Below are 24,000 nucleotides of genomic sequence, written 5' to 3' on the forward strand. Positions count from 1 at the left end.
TGATAATGGATATATCGATAAAGGAGAAATAAAATGGAAGTTGTTGACTAGAAAGGTTAAGAGTGAAACAAATCTGACGATAATGAAATAATGAAAATTGTTTTTGTTTTCCAGGCAGTGCAGTAGCCCAAAGAGAAGTCTGTAGGTCCCATTTGACTAGGGACAGACTTCTATTGCGGCTACTGCACTGCCCGGTAAAAAACAATTTTCATTATTTCAGCTGTTTTAAAAACTTTTCAATCGGATTATATGCATCGTCACGCTGGACTTATTTTTGGATAGATTCTCTCTAAAGAAGTATTTTGCATTTCATGCAAGCTGAAATATTATGCGCGGTTTATTTTTGAATATAGTTTTTTGCATATCAGCCATTTTTTTCACTTTTTTTTATTTGGCAATTTATAACTACAATAAATGGCGGTTTCACTTAACGCCTTAACTAGCAAATTCTAGCATTGCTACAAACATAATTTGCTGATTTGTTTATGTCCTCTGATGAGAAGAATAATAAGAATAGCATTCTTTGAAAATCCGCGGTATAAGGACTTTGTAAATTGTTTTTTTTTTGAGTATTCAGTCGAACAAAAATTTTGATTGTAAATTTTAACTCACAGTTTTTATTTTCTTTCTCTTATAATAAGCTCTACTATCTATTGAGTATTGAGCTTTTTTTTACTTCGGTAAGGATCAAATTTTCTATATATAAAAAATGTTATTTTTATTAGTTATAAGTTTACCATTGCGTATATCAGGTAAAAGCTACATCCCTTTGTTTTCATCAATATCTATTTATCTCTCTCTCTCTCTCTCTCTCTCTCTATATATATATATATATATATATATATATATATAGTAATTTATAAAATATATATGGCAATTAAGCTACACTGAATATTCGGCGTTTCATCCACTCTAGGACTCCTCAAGCTTATGCGCATAAGCCCGAGGAGTGCTAGAGTGGATGAAACGCCGAGTATTCAGTGTAGCTTAATCGCCATATATATTTTATAAATTACTAACTAGCTCTACCTGCGTATTGAGCGCTTTTGTAGTAAATACTTTAAGTTTACGCATAAATCTATACTTTCGTATATTAATTTTATGTGAGTAAATTAAGTAGTTATATATATATATATATATATATATATATATATATATATATATATTGCGATTCTCATGGATGGCTCTTCAGTCGATGTTTATTTTTTTCTGATTAAATGCGACAGATTTCTTCTATGGCCGAACAACAACATACCAGCCGAAATAAAAGAAAAAACGCTCGGCAAATTGAAAAGATATCTGAAAAAATCGGAAAAATGGAGAACTCTGCCATGTTCTATCAGACGTGCTTGAATATATATATATATATATATATATATATATATGTTTCATGATTCTTGGAGGGGTAAAAAACTTATATAATGCAATCATGAATGGAAGACGAAAATTCATGATTAAAGTGTTAAAAAAATCCACGTTTAAAATAAAATTAACCCGGTGAAGAGAATAAAAGGGGGAAAAGAAAATGGAGGCGTCAGCTGACCGGTTTCGCCCTCGCTTTATCAAAGCTGTATCGAGGGATTTGAGTGAAAAAAAATAATTGAAATAAAAAAAATAACTGGTATAATGTTTTCTTTAGTCTTTAATCTTTTAAGTTATTTATTTCTTGTTATTATTTTACTTTTAATATAAGATTAACGAAACCAATCATTCTTTCCAAAAACTATTAAACAAATTTAATTACTTGGTTGTACTCGTAATAATGGAAACGTTTAAAGACAACGTGGCTAGCTTATTTATGTTATAAGAAATGCCTTCTTTACCTGTGAGATTCCTGTTTCTAAATTCAAAATGGATATATTTTTTAATTTATCAATGTGGGATTTATAAAATTAGGAGTAATCCGTTTTAATATTTATCACCCACCCGCACTGATTAGCAATTTATATATTTACATTCTTATTGCTTTAAAATTAAAAATATATAAAAGTTAAATATACATATATATATATATATATATATATATGTATATTTAACTTATTTATATATATATATGTATATTTAACTTTTATATATATATATATATTTAACTTATATAAATATACATATATATATAAGTTAAATATACATATATATATATATATATATATATAAAGTTAAATATACATATATATATATATAAAAGTTAAATATACATATATATACGTATGTATATTTAACTTATATATATATATATATATATATGTATATTTAACTTTTATATATATATATATATATATATATATATATATATATATATATATATATATATATAAATCCGTTTTAATATTTATCACCCACCCGCACTGATTAGCAATTTATATATTTACATTCTTATTCCTTTAAAATTAAAAATATATAAAAGTTATATATATATATATATATATATATATATAGTTTTGTATTTCCTTTATTAATATATTCTTTTATTATTTTATACGAGTCAAAAGCATCAGTATAATGAAAAAATGCTTTATTTAATTGTTCAAATATTATAGTTTTATCCCCACCTTATTTTATCATCCTTATTACTAAGCTAGAAACTAGGTGTAAAATCTATTTATTTTAAAGTAACGCGAGATATTCTAAAAAAAGTTTGGCATAATGGTTCCATAAAGCATAAAACCAGGGCGGTTACTATACTTATGCGGAATACGAACTATTTGAAAGGGTTAAGAGTTTTTGCTATTAAATATTTTATAAAGAAAAATCACACCCTCAATTTTTTATATCTGACTCCAGAAATGTAGCCTGTTTTTCTCTATGTTCACAATTCAATTCTAACTCCTTTGTATACCTAAGATGTTTATTTTTTTTCAGTTTCATCATTATATATATAAGTAGTAAGCCTAACGAATCCTAACGTGGATGAAACGCGGAATATTCTCTGTAGCTTAATTGCCATATATATGTTTTTAACTTACTACTTAGCTCTACATATGTATTGTGCATTGTTATCTATATATGAATCCTTATTGGAAAATGCTTACATTTCACTTTTTATTCATTAGTATCCTTTACTTCCGGTTAGTTTACTTTCTATCATAACTTTTGTGAGCTACGACGTTGTTTAACTATGGAAACAAGTGTACTCTCCATAACATTCTGAATATATATATATATATATATATATATATATATATATATATATATATATATATATATATATATATATTCGTCTGCATGGAACTATTTTTATTGTATTGATGTGTTCCACATCAAACTACTCGAAGATCACAAATCTTCAGGTCGAAAAGTAAATCGACGCGCAGAGCAGACAGGCATTAACTTCGAGATACTACTTAGAGTCTGCTAACCGAGTTTCACAAGGCACTAAGTGATCGGTTGTCGTATTTTATACTTTTAAGAAGGCCGCTCTGGATGTCTGGTTGAGATTCAAAATATATTATTTCCGATATGTGTATTCGAGGAGAATCGACATGAAACGTTGAAAACGGGCCAATATTTTTGAAAGTAAGTTATGTCAATATTTAGAAGCCTGTGTTTATACTCGAAATCGATCGGCAGCGAGCAAACTCACTCCGGATATATATATATATATATATATATATATATATATATATATATATATATATATATATATATATAATATGTGATACGGATTGTTTATTTCTATGCAATTGGTCAGCGAATGTACTGGGTGTATTATGTGGGAAAGGAGGCGAGGATCTGGATTAAGATGCAGATAAGAAACAGACTTCGACCGCATCTACGTATGCAGCTATGCTCTACAAGAAAAACACGCTAAACACACGAACACACGCCCGCATAGTGATATGGAATAAAAAGGGGAAAGAGGCAACTTAAGAAAGTAGTGGCTTCAAATACGCTGGGATAAATAGAGCTAGGTGTGTATAGCTAAGGAAGTATGTAAACTTTATACATGAAACGACAATAAATTTGAACTATTGTAAGGTCTGTATCGTTTCAATAATTAAAGAAGCAACTGGCCTCATGAGAAAAATAATATTTAAACTTACGTAGCAAATAAAACTTGTGAACCAAGCGCAATAAAGATTCATACAATTCCACTTAAAGGGGCAGTTGTCATCTTAAAACGATCTCTTAGTTGGAATATATGAGATATCGGATGGATGTCTGGCATCCTGTAGGATGCCTCATCTTCATCTTGAACAAACAAAAAAATTAAAAATATATAAAAAGAGAGAATACATAAAAGTGACCATGTTATCCGAGAAACTGTCCCTACAAAACACTTTCTTGAATTACTTGTCTACATACTTCAAACTTGGTATATAGAGGATTGGATTTGTGGAACACATCTGATTTTGTTCTTAGCCGCTTCAAAAGATGTTAAAGGGTCAACATTTACAAAACAATGCATTGACTGGCATAAGTTTACTTTAAGTGCACTTGTATACATGCGCAAGAATACATCCATAGGTGAAACTATGCTATTTCATGCAGTTTATTCATGCGTATACGTTTACGTCAGAGAGAAACGCATAAGGTCGAAAAACTATATGGGTTGGTTTCAATTCTATCTGATGGATGGCAATGTTTATTTTTTTTTTACATTTGAAATCATTACTATATTGTGGGCGCAATAAAATAATCTGAAGAGAATTGAATCAATCACAATAAATACACAATTTGCATAAATATAATATCATATTAACACGTAATTTACGACTGGGCAACGCCTGGAGGTGCTAGTATGTATGTAATTACCATTTCTAATAAATATTGAGCACTTTCTTCAGGTTTTTATAAATTACCATATATATATATATATATATATATATATATATATATATATAAAGACGTATTTCTATCTGTTTGTTCGCAATTTGGTTAATATACCTGAAAGTCGAACTGCTTCATAGACTCACTAGCTCATATGTAAATTATGCGGATGGATATATATATATATATATATATATATATATAATAATAAAAAAAACGTATGTCTATCTACTTGTTCGCAATTTGGTTAATATACCTGAAAGTCGAACTGCTTCACAGACTCACTAGCTCATATATAAATTATGCGGAAATATATGCTAATCATTCAGAAAGAACCAGCATTCAAAAAGTTATCTCATTTGCATATTGCATTACATCAAATCTGTTTCAATAATTAGCTCTAACATTTAATGGGGATTAGTAATAGAATTATTTTACGTGTTTTATTAAAAATATTATATAAAGTTGATTTATTCAATTTATTTAACAAACATTTATTTTTAATTATTAGTATTACCATAATGATCTTGAATATATCTATAAAAGTGAAAATATCTGTCTGTATACATTTCCCTAACAACTATAACTGTCAATTTTCGGTCGAGAAACTTGAGTTTTGACATAAAGAGTGCTGAGATTTGAAAAAAAAATATTTTAATCGGTTTGCGGACAGAAATTTGGCCGTCAAGGGGTCAAAGTTCAACGATTTGACCTTTGATAACTCTACCAAACTTCTTTGCCAATTTTGGGTCTACTCCCTTGACATTTTAAATGTAGGTTACTTGGACATGAGTCAAACAGAATTTGATTATGATAGATGGATATGTTTCCAAAAAATCAAAATATGGAAAACTTTCAGAAAAATCGTAGCAACTTCCGATATTTGGTGTATCTTAAATAGTATCTAACAAACTCCTTTGCCCGACAATATTTTCTCTTTGGCTGGCTAGTAGCTCAGTCTAAAATAATCTCGGTTACGTAAATTTAGATGATAGTTTAAGCATTGAGTTTATTTCTGTTTTGCTGCAGTTTATTGACTCATTACAAGATTCAACGTATAAACAAACACTAAGATAAATCTTTCAAGACTGTGCCAATTTTTAATCAAAATTAGATCCCCTCTGTGCGAATATTTTATATATATATATATATATATATATATATATATATATATATATATATATATATATATACACGAACACGTAAGGAAAATAATACACATTACTGTATTATAAGTAAAATAATATATAAATAAGATTTGTTTTCGTCCCAAAAATACGGGCGATAATTGAACACATGTTTTTCTAGATTTCCAACGTCGAGACGGTAATAACCGTATTCAATATTGTGGTAATATTTACTTACCGGAACTCGATGTGGAGGCGTGAAGCAACGGAATTCGGTGAAATCTATTGCCTCGATTTTTGAATTCTTATATTTTTATCCAGTTCTACATTCTACGATGTTACAAGCAAAGATAAACATTAACTGAAATTAGCCGACTGCCCAGCCACGATTTCGGAACAACCTTATTTGTTAAGGGACATCACGTCCCTACGAAGGATAACCCGCTTTTTCTACACATATTAGGCATAAAGAGGAGATTATAGATAGGTATATAAATATCCGCACACATACACTTTTCAGGATAAAGCTAGAGCCCAGAATTAGATAGAATACAGCAATTGCATCGACAACGGACAACGCCAGACCCAAAGTTTGTAGATATGATATCTACCGCCTGCATACCAGCAGTAACTATCTTAGTTGTATATGACGCGTTACTTGTCACCTCGTAGAATGTAGAACGGTGATAATTTTTACTTACCGGGACTCGACGTGGAGCGGTGAAACAATGGAATTCTGTGTGGCAGTCGTTAAAGCAAAAGGGTTGAAAGTGCTTGGTCGACTGATTTTATAATAGTTTGTTTTTTGTCCACTCACGTGGGTTGGATGTGTCAACATTTGACTAGAATCGACTAAAAACACCCCTATCGTCGATATATGTTGTTGGTCTTTTTGTTTAGTCCAGTTATACGTTTCGTAGTTACTTTTACAAGGACGATCTCTCATTGTAAGCAACGAGGCAATTCGTTACAAAGTGTCGGATTTTAACCGAAAAAAGTGGGAGTGCGTAGGTATTCATGCAACTCCTGTTAACTGAGAAACGCCGTTAAGGATTCACTATGCAAGGTAAGAATTTCATTTTTTTTTCTTCTACGTCGAGTTCAATTTACACCCGTTGAATTGCAAAAACGCCTCCCCACTCCCATTTTAGTCGTTTAAAAATCTGACCCTATCGTGAAAAATGTCAATAAAATATATATATATATATATATATATATATATATATATATATATATATATATATGTGTATATATATGTATATATATACATATATATATATATATATATACATATATATATATATATATATATATGTATATATATATATATATATGTGTATATATATGTATATATATACATATATATATATATACATATATATATATATATATATGTATACATATATACATATACGTATATATATACATATATATATGTATACATATATACATATATGTATATATACACATATATATATATATGTATACATATATACATATATGTATATATATACATATATATGCATATATATACATATATACATATATGTATATATATACATATATATACATATATATATATATATGTATGCATACATATATATATGTATGTATACATATATATATGTATATATACATATATATATATATATATGTATATATACACATATATGTATATATATATATGCATACATATATACATACATATATATATGTGTGTGTATATATATATATATATATATATGTATATATATATATATATATATATTATGTAGATAGAGTGTAAGATAGGAAAAAAGAGGTTGGAGTTAGTAGTACGAAAATGTTCAAGAAATCTGCATTTAGCTGACCTGCATTTAATATATTTGCAGTATTAGTACTACTGTTACTATTTGTAATAATTAAAAAAAAATTGGTCTATACTGAGCCACTATATGAGTAAATACTTCAAATATAAATATGCAAAATATAGTCTTTATATACGTATTCGTCTATATATTACATATACGTGCGTATATATATATATATATATACATATAAGGGAGACGCTATAAATAACTACGTAGATAGATTGATAGATAAGAGTTATTTTATCTGTGGATATTTTCATGATTCTGACATTTATGTGCTCTCAAGTGAATAAACGAAGCGAACTAAAAAGGCAAATGGTCTTCTCCGGGAAGGAAAAAAAATCGATTCTGTCCAGTCGGTTCTCTACATTAGTTTGCCATATAGAAGGCTGGTCAATATTTATTCCCATTCAACCAGTCCATGACTACAATAAATAGAACAACAAATTTGCCCGCCTTCGAGGATGACCTTCGCACAGAGGTTCGCATTTTTACAAGAAAAACTCTTTGGACTCTCCACCCTCAATGGTCATAATCTTTGGAAGGATGAAATGAACGGAAGCGATACAGGAGATCGTTTGATGTGTTCATTGAGAGATTTGATAAAAAAAGGACGAAAATCAGCATATATATATATATATATATATATATATATATATATATATATATATATATATATATATATATATGTGTGTGTGTGTGTGTGTGTGTGTGTGTGTGTGTGTGAGTGTAGAGCAAGAATTAGAGAACTGTTTGAAGAGGAGGCTTATCAGGATAACAAATTTAAATGGAGCTTAAGTAGAAGATAATGAATGAAAGAACAACATAGAAATATATACTGATGAATATAAATGTAATCGTTGATTCAATAGGGGGATGCCATCAATTAGGGGTAGAGGATAAGTAGGCTCTTTATATCTAAGTATTTCGAAGCCTAATGGTTCTCATCAGAAAAAGGAGAGAAAATGCTGGGTAACATATTAGAGATGGGGCGCCTAGCAATAACTACATCAGTAGCGAAATAATGGGGCGGGGGAGAAAAAGGGTAATACATTGAAAACGTATGGGGATGGGAATAGAAGATCTTCAGGAGTTAATGCGGCAAAGAAAGAGTATTTTTCATATAACATAGTGGATATAGGTGGTATGTAAACTAGTTTAGGAGTTTGCCTAGGGTAGGTTATATGGGTATGTGTTTAATATCCACGTTCATATGCGGAGATGTCCGTTATTTATCAAGAAAATGAAGTTTATATATATATATATATATATATATATATGTGTGTGGGTGTGTTGGTAGGGTAGATCTTTAAATTCACCCTTGTCTGTCGTCTGTCGTCTGTCCGCACTTTTCTCAATAACTACGCCTTGGAATATTTTGAAATTTAGCACAAAAAATAAAACACGATATAAGTAAAAAATAACAACAGATTCTCTGGGAAAACTCCGGTTGCCCGCCTGGAGGTGCTTTTCGGGTTAAAATCGCTAAAATTGACACTTTTGGTGCTTATTAAATAAATTGATGCCTTGGATTTTTATAAAATTTCTGAAAAGTTGAAACTAACTGATTTCTATATAATTTTGTTTGTCTATACTTCGCGACACCTCTTGGGTGTGCCCCAGGGGCTCTTTTAGGGCTAAGAAAAGCACTCCATTTTGGGGATTATTTTACCATATTTGTCCAAATTTATTGCGTATGTCTATTTAGCAGTTTTTCAATGTGCTCAACTCAAATTTAAATATGTTAAGGCCATGGGAACTTTTGGAGCTTAATGGAAGGCGGCAAATGATGGACTTATGGATATCTTTTTTTTGCATGGTGCAGAACTTAAATTTACATATGTTAAGGCCTAAGACTGCACCGTTTGTTCATTTCTACAAGGATTTGACATCTCCTGGGGACTTTTCGAGCTGAATGTGTGTGTATGTGTGTGAAAATGCTGAACTTTGTTGTTTCCGTATGCCTCGTTCACTGTGCATTTACAGAGGACCATACATGCGTCACTTAGTAATTCAAGCGAGCAGTATTAAATGCAACGGAGATACTTTGCTTTATTATTTCTTCGAGTTTCCGCATATACTTTTTAATATCACGATCAGTAATATTAATGAAAGTCCCATTATTGTTACTGTCACGAACGCTTTCGATTCGTCCATGAATCATCTTCAGGTGTTGAGGAAGTAAAGTGAAAAGTAAAATATATATTAAACTGCGTTAGGTGATGGTAAGTTTAAATATATAAAGTCGATGAGAAATCGACTAAAATAAAGGTCGATTAAGAATAAAAGTACTAACTCAGTTAGTTCGTGGGCACTATTTGAAATAGTGCCCACGAACTTTCTGACTTTAATACTCCAACACAACGTGTACATTTATATAACATTCATATATTTTTTTAGTTGTATAGGTGTTTTTTCTCTGATAGGCTGTTTTGTCAATCTATATAATTAAACAGAACATGTGTAAGGCATTCCATACCGCCAATATAATAATCTGAATATAATATAAATATACATGTGGGTATTGAAATTTTTCAATCTTGGTTTATGTTATGGTCTTATGTTGGTTAGGAAGTTTTTTGTCCTCCATCCTATCCAAGTTTTTAGAGCATCTGATTTTGAATGATTTTAATTTCATACTATTTGTTCGTCCAAGAAATACATTGTCAGGCCTTACAACTTTGATGGAGTCTTTCCAATAGTTTTAGCTGCCTTATATATATATATATATATATATATATATATATATATATATATATATATATATTAGGAGGTATTTTTGTAAAAAAAAAGCTGGGGAAAATTGTCAATATAGTAGAGCTAAATATGTTTTTATTATTTTAACCTCAATCAAGGTGTTAGCTTAGATTGTCTGACGAGATCGGCAGTGTAGTTTTATTCTCTTGTCGAGTGAACCTACTTGTAATGATTTAAGCAAAAATCCCCGAGGTTAAAGCAATAAAAAATTATATATATATATATATATATATATATATTTAGAAAAATATCTTATTTAATTTAAGTTTTTTTTTATTATTACATTTTCACCCCAAACAAGGCACATTGCCACTTTGGTGTAGGGGGCTACTATCAGGGGCAACAACGACTGGGGCACTATGTAGGGATTTGGGCAGTACTTGAACTTCTGCACGTCAGTACAGTTGAGGAAGCTGGGACATGGAATGGAATTCCAAAATCTGGAGTAGAAAGATCTTTTACAGCTAGGGATCTCTACAGTGTGGGGGTGGGATTTTGCAGCCTGTCGGGTCTGTCGAGGGTGTTCACGTCGTGGGGGCACAAGTGTTTGCAGTTCGTTAGAACATTCACCATTAAAATACTTGTAGAACAGGCAGAGGGATGTAACGTTTCGTCGATGCGACAGAGACTGAAGCTTAGCTGCCAGTTCAGGGTCTATCAGATTTGCGACTCTTTTGGCAGCTATACGAATGTGTTGGTATTTTTGTATATATGCATACCACACTGCTGTATGGATGTGAGTCCTGAACCACATATGAGAAGTCCGGAGAACTTCCATATAAGATTATCCAAGAAACCCTTGTCATCACGTGGAGAGACAGATGTCCGCACATAAAAGTGTTGCGGAAGGTAGGCAGCTGGAGCGTTGAGTCTATCATGATCTAATGTCAACTCCGGTCGCTGTGCACATCATTCGATTGCCAGGCCACACACTGTCGCGTAAAATTATCCATAGTAAATTACTCAGAAGCCGACGAAGTGCCGATGTTTAGAGGAAGGGTTTCAAAGACTCTATCTAAATATATCTGAAGAAGTGTCGAATAGACGACTCTTCACTAGAAAAACTAAGGGAGTGGACTGACCTTAGAAGCAGGGAATATCGGACCATACAGTGAAGCTTGCTCACCAGGACATCTCTGTTCCAGCCGAAACTACTACTTATGCTCATTTTGTTTCCGGGTGCAGGATTAAACTATTTTAACATTAGCAGATTCCAAAGAAGACCGTTATAATCCGAATATCAAATCAAAAAGAAGAAAACGTATATATGCATATGAAAATATGTACTGTGAAACCCCGGGATACGTCATGAAAATTTATTAAAATAAATAAAGTACAGTATAAAATGCACATGCATATAATCAAATAACATTATAAATAACGTTGTAAAACGGGTCAAATACTGTAATCAGGGCACGGAAAAAAACCATTGTATCCCAATTCGTAACCTGAAAAAACGTATCGTAGGGCCACCGTATCATAGGGTTCTACTGTATACACGTGTGAATAAAATGTAAGAAAAAAAATCTACTGACCGTGTTCAAATAGGTATAGAGCATGGCACCGGTAATCCATTTCGTGTTTGAGTCACACGTGAGGTTCGTCAATGGTATAGTAGACTGTTTAGCCATATCTTCAAGACCTTTAGCAAAAAGGTAGACAGCATCAAACATCAGGGCTGCTTCGTACTGAAAATATAGAAACATGAATAGATTATACCAAAAATTATTTTAAAAAGTGTTAAACAAAATAGATTGTTTCCAAAAATAAAAAAAAAAAATAGTATTACTATTTCTGACGACCTCGTCATTCCTCAGTGGGTAATAAAGATCATCCATCAGTCCTCAGCTATTAACATTTATGTGTAACGTAAGTGACGTGTTCATGAATAGAAGATCAAATATTCTTCCATTGATAAGCACCGCGCATTAAATAGATAACAAAAAATAATTTTTGGAACGCAAATATATGCTAAAATCATAAACATTAAAAATCAAATATTTTAGACGATTTTGTAGAACGATTGATATATAATAGTCCAAAAAATTATTTTAAGAAAATGTGAACATTAAAAGATTGTTTCCAAAAAATAATAAAATAAAGAATATTACTATTTCTGAAGACTTGGTGGTTCCCCAGTGAGTTAAATACATCGTATATATATATATATATATATATATATATATATATATATATATATATATATATATATATATACATTAGTAATCAGACGATTCCAATATTTTTTCCTATTCCGATAAAATTACCGATTCCTATCTAGAGTCTTTACAAATCTGTAAATATACTACAGAATCCTTATTTTCCCCCGATTAACGAAAAAAACACATGAGAAATGTGCAGATATTTTGACTAAAATTAAAAATACACTTGTATGGGTGTACTCTATGAATTTTCTTTTTACTGGCGGTTTAACATCAATAAATACTTATTATTTTCTCATTAATACAGCAGTAGAAAGTTTTGTTTTTAATCCAATCTAATAAACACATCCAGGAATAGTTTTCAGCATCAAAAACAGGCAGACTGTTTCACATTTCGATACCGATTCTCATACCACAAAAAGTTACTATCCATCTTATACCGATTCTGATAAATCGCCCCAACACTAATTCACACACACACACACACACACACACACACACACACACATATATATATATATATATATATATATATATATAGCATTACATTATAATTATAATATATGTAACAGAAGACTTAAGTGGGGAAAATAATTCTCCTTAGAAAATTTCTTTTTCTCTTATTAGGAGGGGCATATTTTTTGTGTTTTCTTTTGTGTCACAGACGATTAACCGTTGATAAATCTAAGAAATCTCAGTAAAACTATTTATAAACGTTAACTGTTCTGGCAGACCATTGTGGAGTAATATAATTTAAGCATATTTTGTAAAAAAAGCTAAAAACTACTTAAATTAAAAAAAATGTCGGACAAAAATGAAAAATGCATTAATGTACAGTGGAAGATAAATAAAAATATACGGTTGGAGATATATAAAAAGTCGTTTTTTAACGGCATTTGATCTTTGATGAAAGAGACGAGATGACTAGTGTGTGAAGTGGCGGATCAACTTTGAACTAACTATAATCGTGTTTGATCCGTGGATATGGGTCAGCAGACTTGAGTCTTTTTTCGTTCTTGCATTTGATGCAGATCAAACAGACGCTTAGACGGCCGTTTGTGGGAATTTCATGCATGAACGCGTGCTTGAACTATATTAAATGACTTGTGGAGGAGGGGCGCACGGATGCTCTCAATCGTAAAATACACTTAAATGTACATATTCCATGCAGATTTCGTATTTTTAATTGCAGGGAATATTGTCTATTTAATATATATATATATATATATATATATATATATATATATATATATATAAAGAAGCATGAATGAACACTATGAACCAACATTTGCACGTACAAATAGCTTATTTTAAACTCATAAAGCAAATATAAACTTCCTTCGCTTCTTGATATCTACAAAATACTATATTGTACTTTGGATTTATTCATTCCGGTTTGTTTCTTCATATATATATATATATATATATATATATATATATATATATATATATATATATATATTAGACTACCCGTGACCCGTTGGGTCAGTATGTAATATTAGCTATGGAATTCCTGTATGAGCGTGACACTTGTGACGTAAAGAAAAAAAAATTGACATAACAGAAAAATTTCTATGAAAGTATATTAAAATGAAAAATCACGGACGGATCACTCAAACATAAAAAAAAAAATCCTCCCTATTCGTGTAAAGTTACCTATTTTTCCGAATAACCCCTCAAAAATCGAAAATTAAACAGGGTCTGTCTACGAATCGAACGCCGACGAAAGTCATTTAGCAGCAAAAACGCACATGAACCTACCGATGAGAAATATAAGAATGAAAAACCCATATTGGAATCCTTCAAAAAAAAAAAAAAATGTTAGAAACTTAAAATAAAAAAAAATAAAAATTGATAAAACCTGAAGCAAAAAAATAAAGTCTAAATAAATAAAATAAAACTAATATTGAAACAGATTAGTAAATGTGTCAAGAAATTCATCGTTCTAACGCAACTATTTTGTATCAAGAAATGTAAACAAAAATAAAAAAAAGGAAGGAAGGAAATAGGACGGATAAGGTAGTAGTAGTCTTGGCTTTACTACGATTGTTCTTATGTTTGTCAATGGGTTAAAGTTGTTTAGCTGTAATAAGATAGCGACAGTATAGTTGTAATAGTGAATAGTTGCAAAACACCCCCACTCTTTCCATATTAAATAATAATTTCGAAATAAAAACGTTAATATTTCAGTGCGCAGGTCAAAATCTGCAAAAGAAGCAATTTGTGTTTACTTGTTTATGTTATTATGGGTCAATGTTTCTGCGCGCATACTCAAGCGGATGTCGTAAACCGGAAGGTGGGTTACATCACTCGTTACAAGGTCATTTGACTGTTATAATTATATATATTATGTATATATATATTATATTTATTCATTTTGACAAACATTCTACAAACATTATTGTGCATTCTATGCATTTTCATAAAATGATAAAACTAGCATTTCTGAAAAGAAAATTGCACTTTGTGAAACTCCGCACAATAAGGATACATTTACCGTTTTTATATATTAGAGATATTATCTCGAAAAATAAATTGTGCATGTCTAGTTTTGTTTAAAGTTTCCATTTATGCTTCTGGTATGAGGCAGTACTTTCCACGGATGCCGTATCAAGCTTTTTTATTTGGTTGATATAGATATGAGCTTTAATACTTGTACTTAACTGATGTTCACATTCGCCTTTGTCTTGTAAATTATAACCTATTCGCTCCATAATGTAAATAATATATATATATATATATATATATATATATATCTTTAAAACCCTTCCTTTTCATAAGCTATTATACTTTCATAAATCAGAGTCCATTTTCTGTAGGCTGTTTTTGAACCCAGTCAACAACGGGTACTTTTGCTAGTATATATATATATATATATATATATATATATATATATATATATATATATAGTAATTTATAAAATATATATGGCGATTAAGCTACACTGAATATTCTGCGTTTCATCCAACTATAGGATTCGTCAGGCTTATGCGCATAAGCCTGACGAATCCTATAGTTGGATGAAACGCAGAATATTCAGTGTAGCTTAATCGCCATATATATTTTATAAATTACTAACTAGCTCTACCTACGTATTGACCACTTTTGAAGTAAATACTTAAAGTTTACGCATAAATCTATACTTTCGTATATTAAATTTATGCGAATAAATGAAGTAGTTATATATATATATATATATATATATATATATATATAAGTAAATTTTTGGTACAGCAGAATGGAAGGAGAAATTTCAGAGGAAACATAATTTAATTTAAATACCAAAAAAAACAAGAAATGGGCAGGTGAAATTAAAATTTTCCCTAAGGCCTTATCGTCTGACCCTCTAAGAGGAAACGTCAGAATGATAGATTAAAAACTAAGAAAACGAATGAGGGAAGAGGGGAATTTTGGTTACAGTTGGAAGAACAGTGGAGAAGAAAAAAAAATATCACTGTTCAGGTGGTTTTAAATCAATGAATATCTCCAACTGATGTCTAAGAATCTTTTGTCTACACAGGCTAGGTCGAGAGTTGTTAATAACTAACGCCTCAATGATATTGAGATGATAGTTCGACCTAGCACTGTATAAAACAGAAAACCACCCATCGGAATATTGATCGGCACACCTATTTATACTCAACAGGTGATCGCCAATGGCAGACTCATGAGCCTGGGAGTGCCCGGATGCTCTCGAAACCTGGTGTAGTCGAATATCCCGAGGGATATGTTGGGATATTCTCATTTCTAATCTTTGGGACGTTTTGCCAACGTAGTCAGCTCCACACTGACAAACGAATTTATAAACAACAGAGTTCTTTTGAATGGTTGGCAAAACATCTTTACGAAAAGAAGAGAAAAAGGTTCGAGTTGTGTAAACTACTCTAAGCATAGTAGCTGGAAAACATCGTAGAGTAGCAGAAGAAATCCTTTTAACAATATGAAGGCCATCAGGACCCAACCATGGTAATTTTAGATAAATGGGACAACGTGATGGACCAATATGTTTACCGCTATTAAATGTAGTAATTTTACGTTCAATAGTAGATTTTATTATATTAATGGGATATCCATTATTAAGAAAAAAAAATACCGAGTTCTTGGCTTCCTTTGACATTAATAGTCTTTATACTAATATACCTTTGGATGAAACCATTGGTATTTGTGCTGACTATCTATACCGTGGCCCCTTAAAATCTCCACAATTTCCTGAACGAATTTTTGTTGAACTAATGGAACTTGCTACTAAATCAGTCTCCTTTAGTTTCAACAACATTATGTACCGTCAAATTGATGGGATATCAATGGGTAGCCCTCTTGGTCCTTCGTTAGCCAACATTTTCGTTGGATTTTTGGAAAACGAATTATTTTCCAAAATTATTAAGCCAGCATTCTACACACGCTACGTTGATGATACTTTTGCATGCTTTCCCTCTCGGAGCGAAGCTAAACAGTTTCTTCGTCTTCTTTGCAACCTGCATCCATCTTTACAATTTACTATGGAGGTTGAAGACTGTAGCTCTCTCCCATTCCTCGACGTTCGTGTTTCTAAAGTTGGTACTACGTTTGAGACCTCTGTTTATAGAAAACCTACATTTACAGGACTCTATCTTAATTGGTTTTCTTTTGCCCCTCAGTCTAGAAAAATAAACCTCATTAGCGCTCTTACGCATCGTGCACTTATGATTTGTTCACCAAACCGTCTTGATACGGAACTTGGTGAAATTACAACTATTTTTCTTAATAATGGATATCCCATTAATTAAGACAAAACATTGTTTATGCACAAATATACATTCATACTTTATATTTTAACTATTTTTCTGCGTATGGGTATTGCTCAATTGCTAAGGAATGAGAATGGGGAGTGGTATTATTTGATTTCGATTCTGGCTGATTGCACTCAAGATATTTTTATTTGTACTTTTGATATCAGTACTTTCTCTCTCTCTCATCTCTCTCTCTCTCTCTCTCTCTCTCTCTATATATATATATATATATATATATATATATATATATATAGTTTTAAAAATAATAGGCGGAAGTTTCTCGAGAGCTCTTTCGACTATCATCTCGTCAGGAGAAAATCGATAGCAAACAAAATAATATTGTGTCGTAAAATAATGAGTTCTAATGGGGAACTTATTAAATGTGCCAAAAGTACCGGGATACTAAAATACATTTATTAACGTTCAAAAACGATTAAAATATTGGCACAACGAGGGAGGAAAAAAAAAGCGGGAGAAAAGATTCAAAGTTCCCCAAAGAGAAACAATGCGTGTGATATTTCTTTTTGCCGGCACAAAGAAGGTTGACGCACCGCGATAGAGACGGACTCCAACATCTTTAAATGGTTTTCGGAGTCCGCTCTATGTAGCACCTCGAACCAATCTATTTCATATCTATCGGCACAGCACGAGTTGTCAACCAAATGCTGGCCAATAGCAGAGTCTAAGGCTGCAGAAGGAGGGAGACCACCAGACCCCATATATATATATATATATATATATATATATATATAATCGATAAACAATGCGTAATTTGCACAAATTAAAATACCAAATTTAAGCGTACCTTACGACCGGGTAACGCTGTGCATCCCGTTAGTTTGTTATATGTTTCTTTTTGTCTATAACGTAGAAATAAACCAATATGTATGTAATATTGTCAGCTATTAGAGATGATAGACGTGGCAATTTCGCGATTGCCGTACAAAAGGGGAAGGTGTTATGAGCGAAAGAAGAAAGGGCTCTGAATTAGTTAACCACGTAAAATACATCATCGAGCTAAGGTAATATTTCTCCACAAGCTACGTTGAAGTCTCATATCTTTACTTGTAAATAGGCCACTCATTAATTACATGCTCGTACATTCTCTTATAAAAGAAATATCTACGCAGAGCTAAGCCAGTACACACCATTTAAATAACCGTCTGTTCCGTGTTCTCTGTCTGGAAGGTATTTGTATTGAACGTGTTCAACACCGTAATTAGTGAGTCGATTCATTAGGTATACACAAGATAAAAAAAATAATAATAAACATAAAAGCATGCCGCTAACATTTCGACTAATTTATTCAGAAGCCACAAAGAATAATTGATCGACACTCAAAGGGAAAATTAAAATTGTGCAAATGTATCGAACATAATTAGAACTTTCAAAAGATAAAGATATTTAAAAGAGATGATATAATTCTTCTCGAAATAATCTCGCTCTTACTCATGGATTGAGCTCTCTAGTAAGTGGTTAAACGGTAGCGTAGGGGCTTGTCGAACAGTAATTGAAATCGAACGGTAATTATTCATGTCGATGTAACCTTCTGTATGAGCGTTCATTTTCATAGCAACGCAGTTAAGAAAAATTATAATTTTTATTTAATTATTTGGACTACTATCTTCAAGTTGTTGTTTTCACGACGTTTCGGCCAATTATTCCTCTGACCTTCGTCAGGTTAATCGCGACGGGTTAGGAATGTCGAATCCTCCAACTACATGCACATAGATTACTGCTTTCATAGCTGTTGTCATGTAACCACGGTTTGTGTAAAGCTACTTTCACATTCGGAATAGGGTACTAGTCAGCGCAAACTTCATTGTTCATCCGTATTTTATAATCTCCTCAAATTCTCAAGTCACCGTCTTTTTTTTTAATACCACAATGGTTGATGCCCATTTACTTCCCCTGAAGGGGCACATTTCAATAAATCTTCCTTTATTAACTTTCGCACTTAGCTATCAAAGCGGTAATGAATGCACTGGTGCTTTCCTCGCTTCGTACTAGGAGGGGGAACATTTTCTTTTAATTTCAGGCTAGCTTTATAATTTTTTTAATTTTCCTGGTTTTAGATTTCTATCTCTTTAATTAACTTCTCTAATTTATTTTTAATACATAATTCCCCAATAATCCATGCGTTTTTCGGCATTTTGTACTTATAATGGGTACTAATTCATATTTTTTATTTTAGTTCTATCGAACCTTCAAAGTAACCCATGACTGCTATAACCGAGCTATTAAACTCACGTAATATTATATATACATTTTTTAAAAAGAGGTTTTCATATTTTTCCCCACAAATTTCTGGGTACTGTGGTTACTTCACTGCCAGTATCTATCTACATTTCAAAAAAACACAAGTGTTGATTAGATTTTTATTTTTGTATATCACTTCCTTGATCCAGTATTTTGTATATTATACTTCTTTACATAAAAAATTTGTCTATTTTCAGTCTCTATTCTTTCCACATTTTTCGTTTTACACACTTCTTTGAAGTGATTCTTTTTTTAAAATTTTGATCATGTTTTTCTAAAAATTTGAAATTTAATATACAGGGTAGTCAGACCTGTTGCACACTTTTGATTAAGTTTTGCACCAGTTAAATAAATACTAAGGGTATAGCGTGACCGCCTATGGGAGCTATATTGCATAATTACACGTGCAGCTGCCTCTATAGAGGCTATGTTTTGTCTTTCGAGACTGAACCGGGTTATATATATATATATATCAACCATTTCTATCAGTGTGGTACGTAGAAAAAAGTATACGCTTTTATTTTTTCATTAAAAACTTCCTTGTCCTTTTCATTATAAGAAGAATGCATTTAGATGAACGAAATATATATCTTATCAAACGGATTCTTAATTGAAACTTAAAAAATATCTGACCCCCCCCCCAAAAAAAAAAAACAGTATGAGAAAGGAAATCAAAGAGAAACGTACGCACAAAGCGTATCGTATGATTTAATCATCGCAAATGCAGAGCGATCAAAGGCAGAAAAAGAGAGACGAGAAGACGCAGGGGGCAGGGCTGAGACAAATTTGACGACCAAAGTGGTAAACAATAATAATTTGCATAGTTGTGAATTTAACAAACGAAACCAATGAGAACTGTCTATTGTTCATTTTTTGTCGTTTTAAACTATTTCCTTTCTTAAAATCTAGCGGGGGTACCCGGCGTTGCCCTAATGTGGTGAAGTGGGAGAGGGCAAATCAAAACAATAATAAAATGGAAAATAAAGAAAACTGATGAATCCTAGCATGAATGAAACACGGAATATTCTGTGTAGCTTAATCGCCATATATATTTTATAACTTACTACTTAGTACTAATACTATATATATATATATATATATATATATATATATATATATATATACATTTCTTCAATTTAAGTTTAAAATACTAACTCAGGTGTCATACTTAAATTGTACTCTAACCAGAAATATATATTTTGAACGAACCTCTGTCATATCAAGGAACGTTCTGTACATTTTATATGTTGAGACGTTTGACTTTTGTGGCAATAAAACTTCTTTTTTGCACTAGTGAGGTTAGGCTGTATAAGATGTTTACTTTAGTCAAAATCATCACTTCCTTTCATCGGTTTATTCTTATTATCAATATTTATCGAAGACATTCCGATACAACACATATCAAGCAACACTGCCAAACACATAAAGTACCTTCGTGTGAGATATCATAAAAAAGCAGACCAGCCATTTTCGAGTCAATCTGAAAAGAACACACAAACTCACAAAGTTCAATTTTATATAAGAGTAGAAATGTTCACTAAAAACTTGATTTCTTTACATAATTAATTTATACTACTTTTACATAAACTGCAAAAAGTATTTATGAAACGTGATTGCTATAATAAACTGACATTGAAAACATAAATCACAGAGTGTACTCTATGGTCGGCAGGATAGCGGTTAAACGAAATAGATTAAGGAAAATCTTTGTCCAACCTTATCTTGATAGACCAATAAACATTCTATTTTAAACGTAAGTGTTATAAAATATTGAAAATGCGATTGGAATTAACTCCCATGAAACTTCCCCTTTCGTCTATAATTCCGCTTCGATCGACACAATTCTTTATAAAAGTTTAGCAATAAAAAAAAAATTTTTTTCAAATATATATAGGGGACAATAAGAAACGCGTTAAATATAATAAACCGAGAAGAGACCTATGTTCGACGCGAACTTTATAGAACAATGTCAATTCTATTTCAAAATACTGTTTCTGATGTAAATACGGGAGAAAAAAAAATCAAGTGGAACTGATCATGGAAAAAAGCTATGTTCAATCTATTAGGTTGGTGCAAAAATAATGTCGTTTTTTATAAGTAAGTAGATCGCCAATAAACAAAAGTATTTTGGCACCAACCTAATAGAGTGAACAGTTATTTAAAACCTAATATATAATATATAAAGTGCTATTGCTGCTTATTGATGATATAATAGCAAAAATAATGTTTCCAAGAAAAATTAACCACTGAAACATGTTGTATTCTTATAAACGTGTTAACCGAAGGAACGGTATTTTTATTATTAGATTTACCCACCAAAAACAATAGTATTCCAATAATCAGACAAATTGTATTTCATTTTATTATAATACTAGCATTTCAGTCGGCGTTGCCCGAGTGTTTGGAGGTGTCTGCTTAGGAAAAAAGCAAAACAAAAAACAAAAACAGTCCATTTTTTAAAGTTTGACTCCTATTATGACCCCGTTAACCCTTTTAGCTATTTTGGGCTCAAATTGAGTTATTAAGTTAGATCCATGTCCAAGGAACCTATATCTAAAATTTCAAGTGTTTAGACCTAAAATTGTCCGAGGAGTTTGGTAGAGTTCTCAAAGCTCAAATCGTTGAACTTTGACCCCTTAGCAGCCAAATTTCTGGCCGAATACCGATCACGTAGATTTTTCCCAAATCTCAGTGCCCTGTATATCAAATTTCGAGTCTGTAGACTGAAAATTAACAGAGTTATTGCGAAGGAAAATGTACACAGACAGACACACACACACACACACGTTCAGTTTTATAGATATATAGATTGATAAGCCAAGAAAAATGTCAATTAAATCTTAAACCTGATGGACTAAAAACAGTGCCATTTCAATTTTCTGATTTACAACCTATAAATACAGCATGCTCTCGTTCTCTGTGTGCGTCGGTCATTTGACGTAACAAATAACATCGAACACTCTTCTCGAATATAAGAAATATATACAATTATTGTGGCTTTTAAATGGTTATACAACCCTCATACGGAATATAAATGAAACGCAACGTCCTTATGAGTACAAGACCATCTGCAGCCTCACTATTACTTGCAAAAACTTCACTAGCCTGTCTGCAGACAGCATCTATCAGCATCTCACTTCTGGAGCATATTTGGAAAAATCAAACAGAGTGCAGGAGGAAGTCTTTAGGCACCTAGGGCCGGTTATTAACCAATAAGACCATCCCTGGGAACACTAAGAAGAGACAAATAAACTAAAGTATGGAGTGAATTGATTACCATAAATCATATGATATTGTACCTACTGCGATGCCTTGATTTGTATAAAATCCAACCAGCAATAAAAACGGCCATGGATGTGCATAGAAAATTGTGAGAAACTACGATGACGTTAATCTACACTAACGGAACTGTAAAAATTCCTAACATCAAAATCAGGAGAAGAATCCTCCAAGCGGATATCCTATCTCATATACTCCTCTGCATGGCGATAGATACCTTAAGTAAGTTACTCAACACAAGTGTCAATAATTTGAGCCACGGCAACCAACAAGGCATAAACAAAAGAGTCAACCACCTGCACCTCATTGACGACCTCAAGCTGTATGTAAACTCAGACGCTGACTTGAATCGACTCCTTCAGGTCGTATACAACTTCCTCAGATATATGGAAATGAAATTTGGTTTGGTCAAATTTGGTAACTGCCCCATCGAAACTGTGAAGAGGGTCCAAGCAGAATACATATAGTTTCACAAAAATACTGATATCAAGGATCTATGAGAGCAAGAAAAATATAAATACTTTGGAATATCAGAGAATGATTCAATTCAAGATGAGAGACCAAAATGTCAGAATATGTTCGTCGTGTAAGAAAAATATGTAAACTATAACTTAAAAAGAATAACAAGATTATTGTGTTTAACAAACTAGCAAAGCGTATGATAACATACAGCTCTGATATTGTCGACCGGCTACAAACACATTGGCACCAAAACACGGAAAATCCTGATACTGTACAGAATACGTACCGAAACCATTGTCTGTCGAGACTGTATCTGCGAGTATCGTGTGCAGCGGACAGTACCATATGAACTCTAAAAATCCAAACCTAAAAACAGTGTACGAACGTCATAAAACAAGTGCCAGCATGATTACGTCCATAACGATACTTGTCAAGCATTTTAGACAATACTATCATACAAAGAAGAGTAAATAAAAAAAAACAAATCTGCTACAGAAATAGCCCCCAAAAGTCACCAAAATACTCAAAGAACTTTAGTTGCAAAAAAAAGGACGAGTGGACAAACCAA

General features: G+C 31.7%; 1 protein-coding gene across 1 annotated transcript in view; it reads right to left on the reverse strand.

Annotated features, from left to right (window-relative positions):
• The window catches only part of LOC145241557 (glutamate receptor ionotropic, kainate 2-like), a 729,218-nt gene that overhangs the window by 310,509 nt on the left and 394,709 nt on the right, over positions 1-24,000 (reverse strand). Inside the window, exon 6 of the mRNA XM_080104625.1 lies at positions 12,037-12,189. Coding sequence (XP_079960751.1) covers positions 12,037-12,189 — 153 coding nt within the window. The remainder of the gene's footprint in view (positions 1-12,036; positions 12,190-24,000) is intronic.

Source organism: Euprymna scolopes, chromosome 20, assembly GCF_053919585.1.
Source record: "Euprymna scolopes isolate OS-2025 chromosome 20, ASM5391958v1, whole genome shotgun sequence".
Classification (NCBI taxonomy): domain Eukaryota; kingdom Metazoa; phylum Mollusca; class Cephalopoda; order Sepiida; family Sepiolidae; genus Euprymna; species Euprymna scolopes.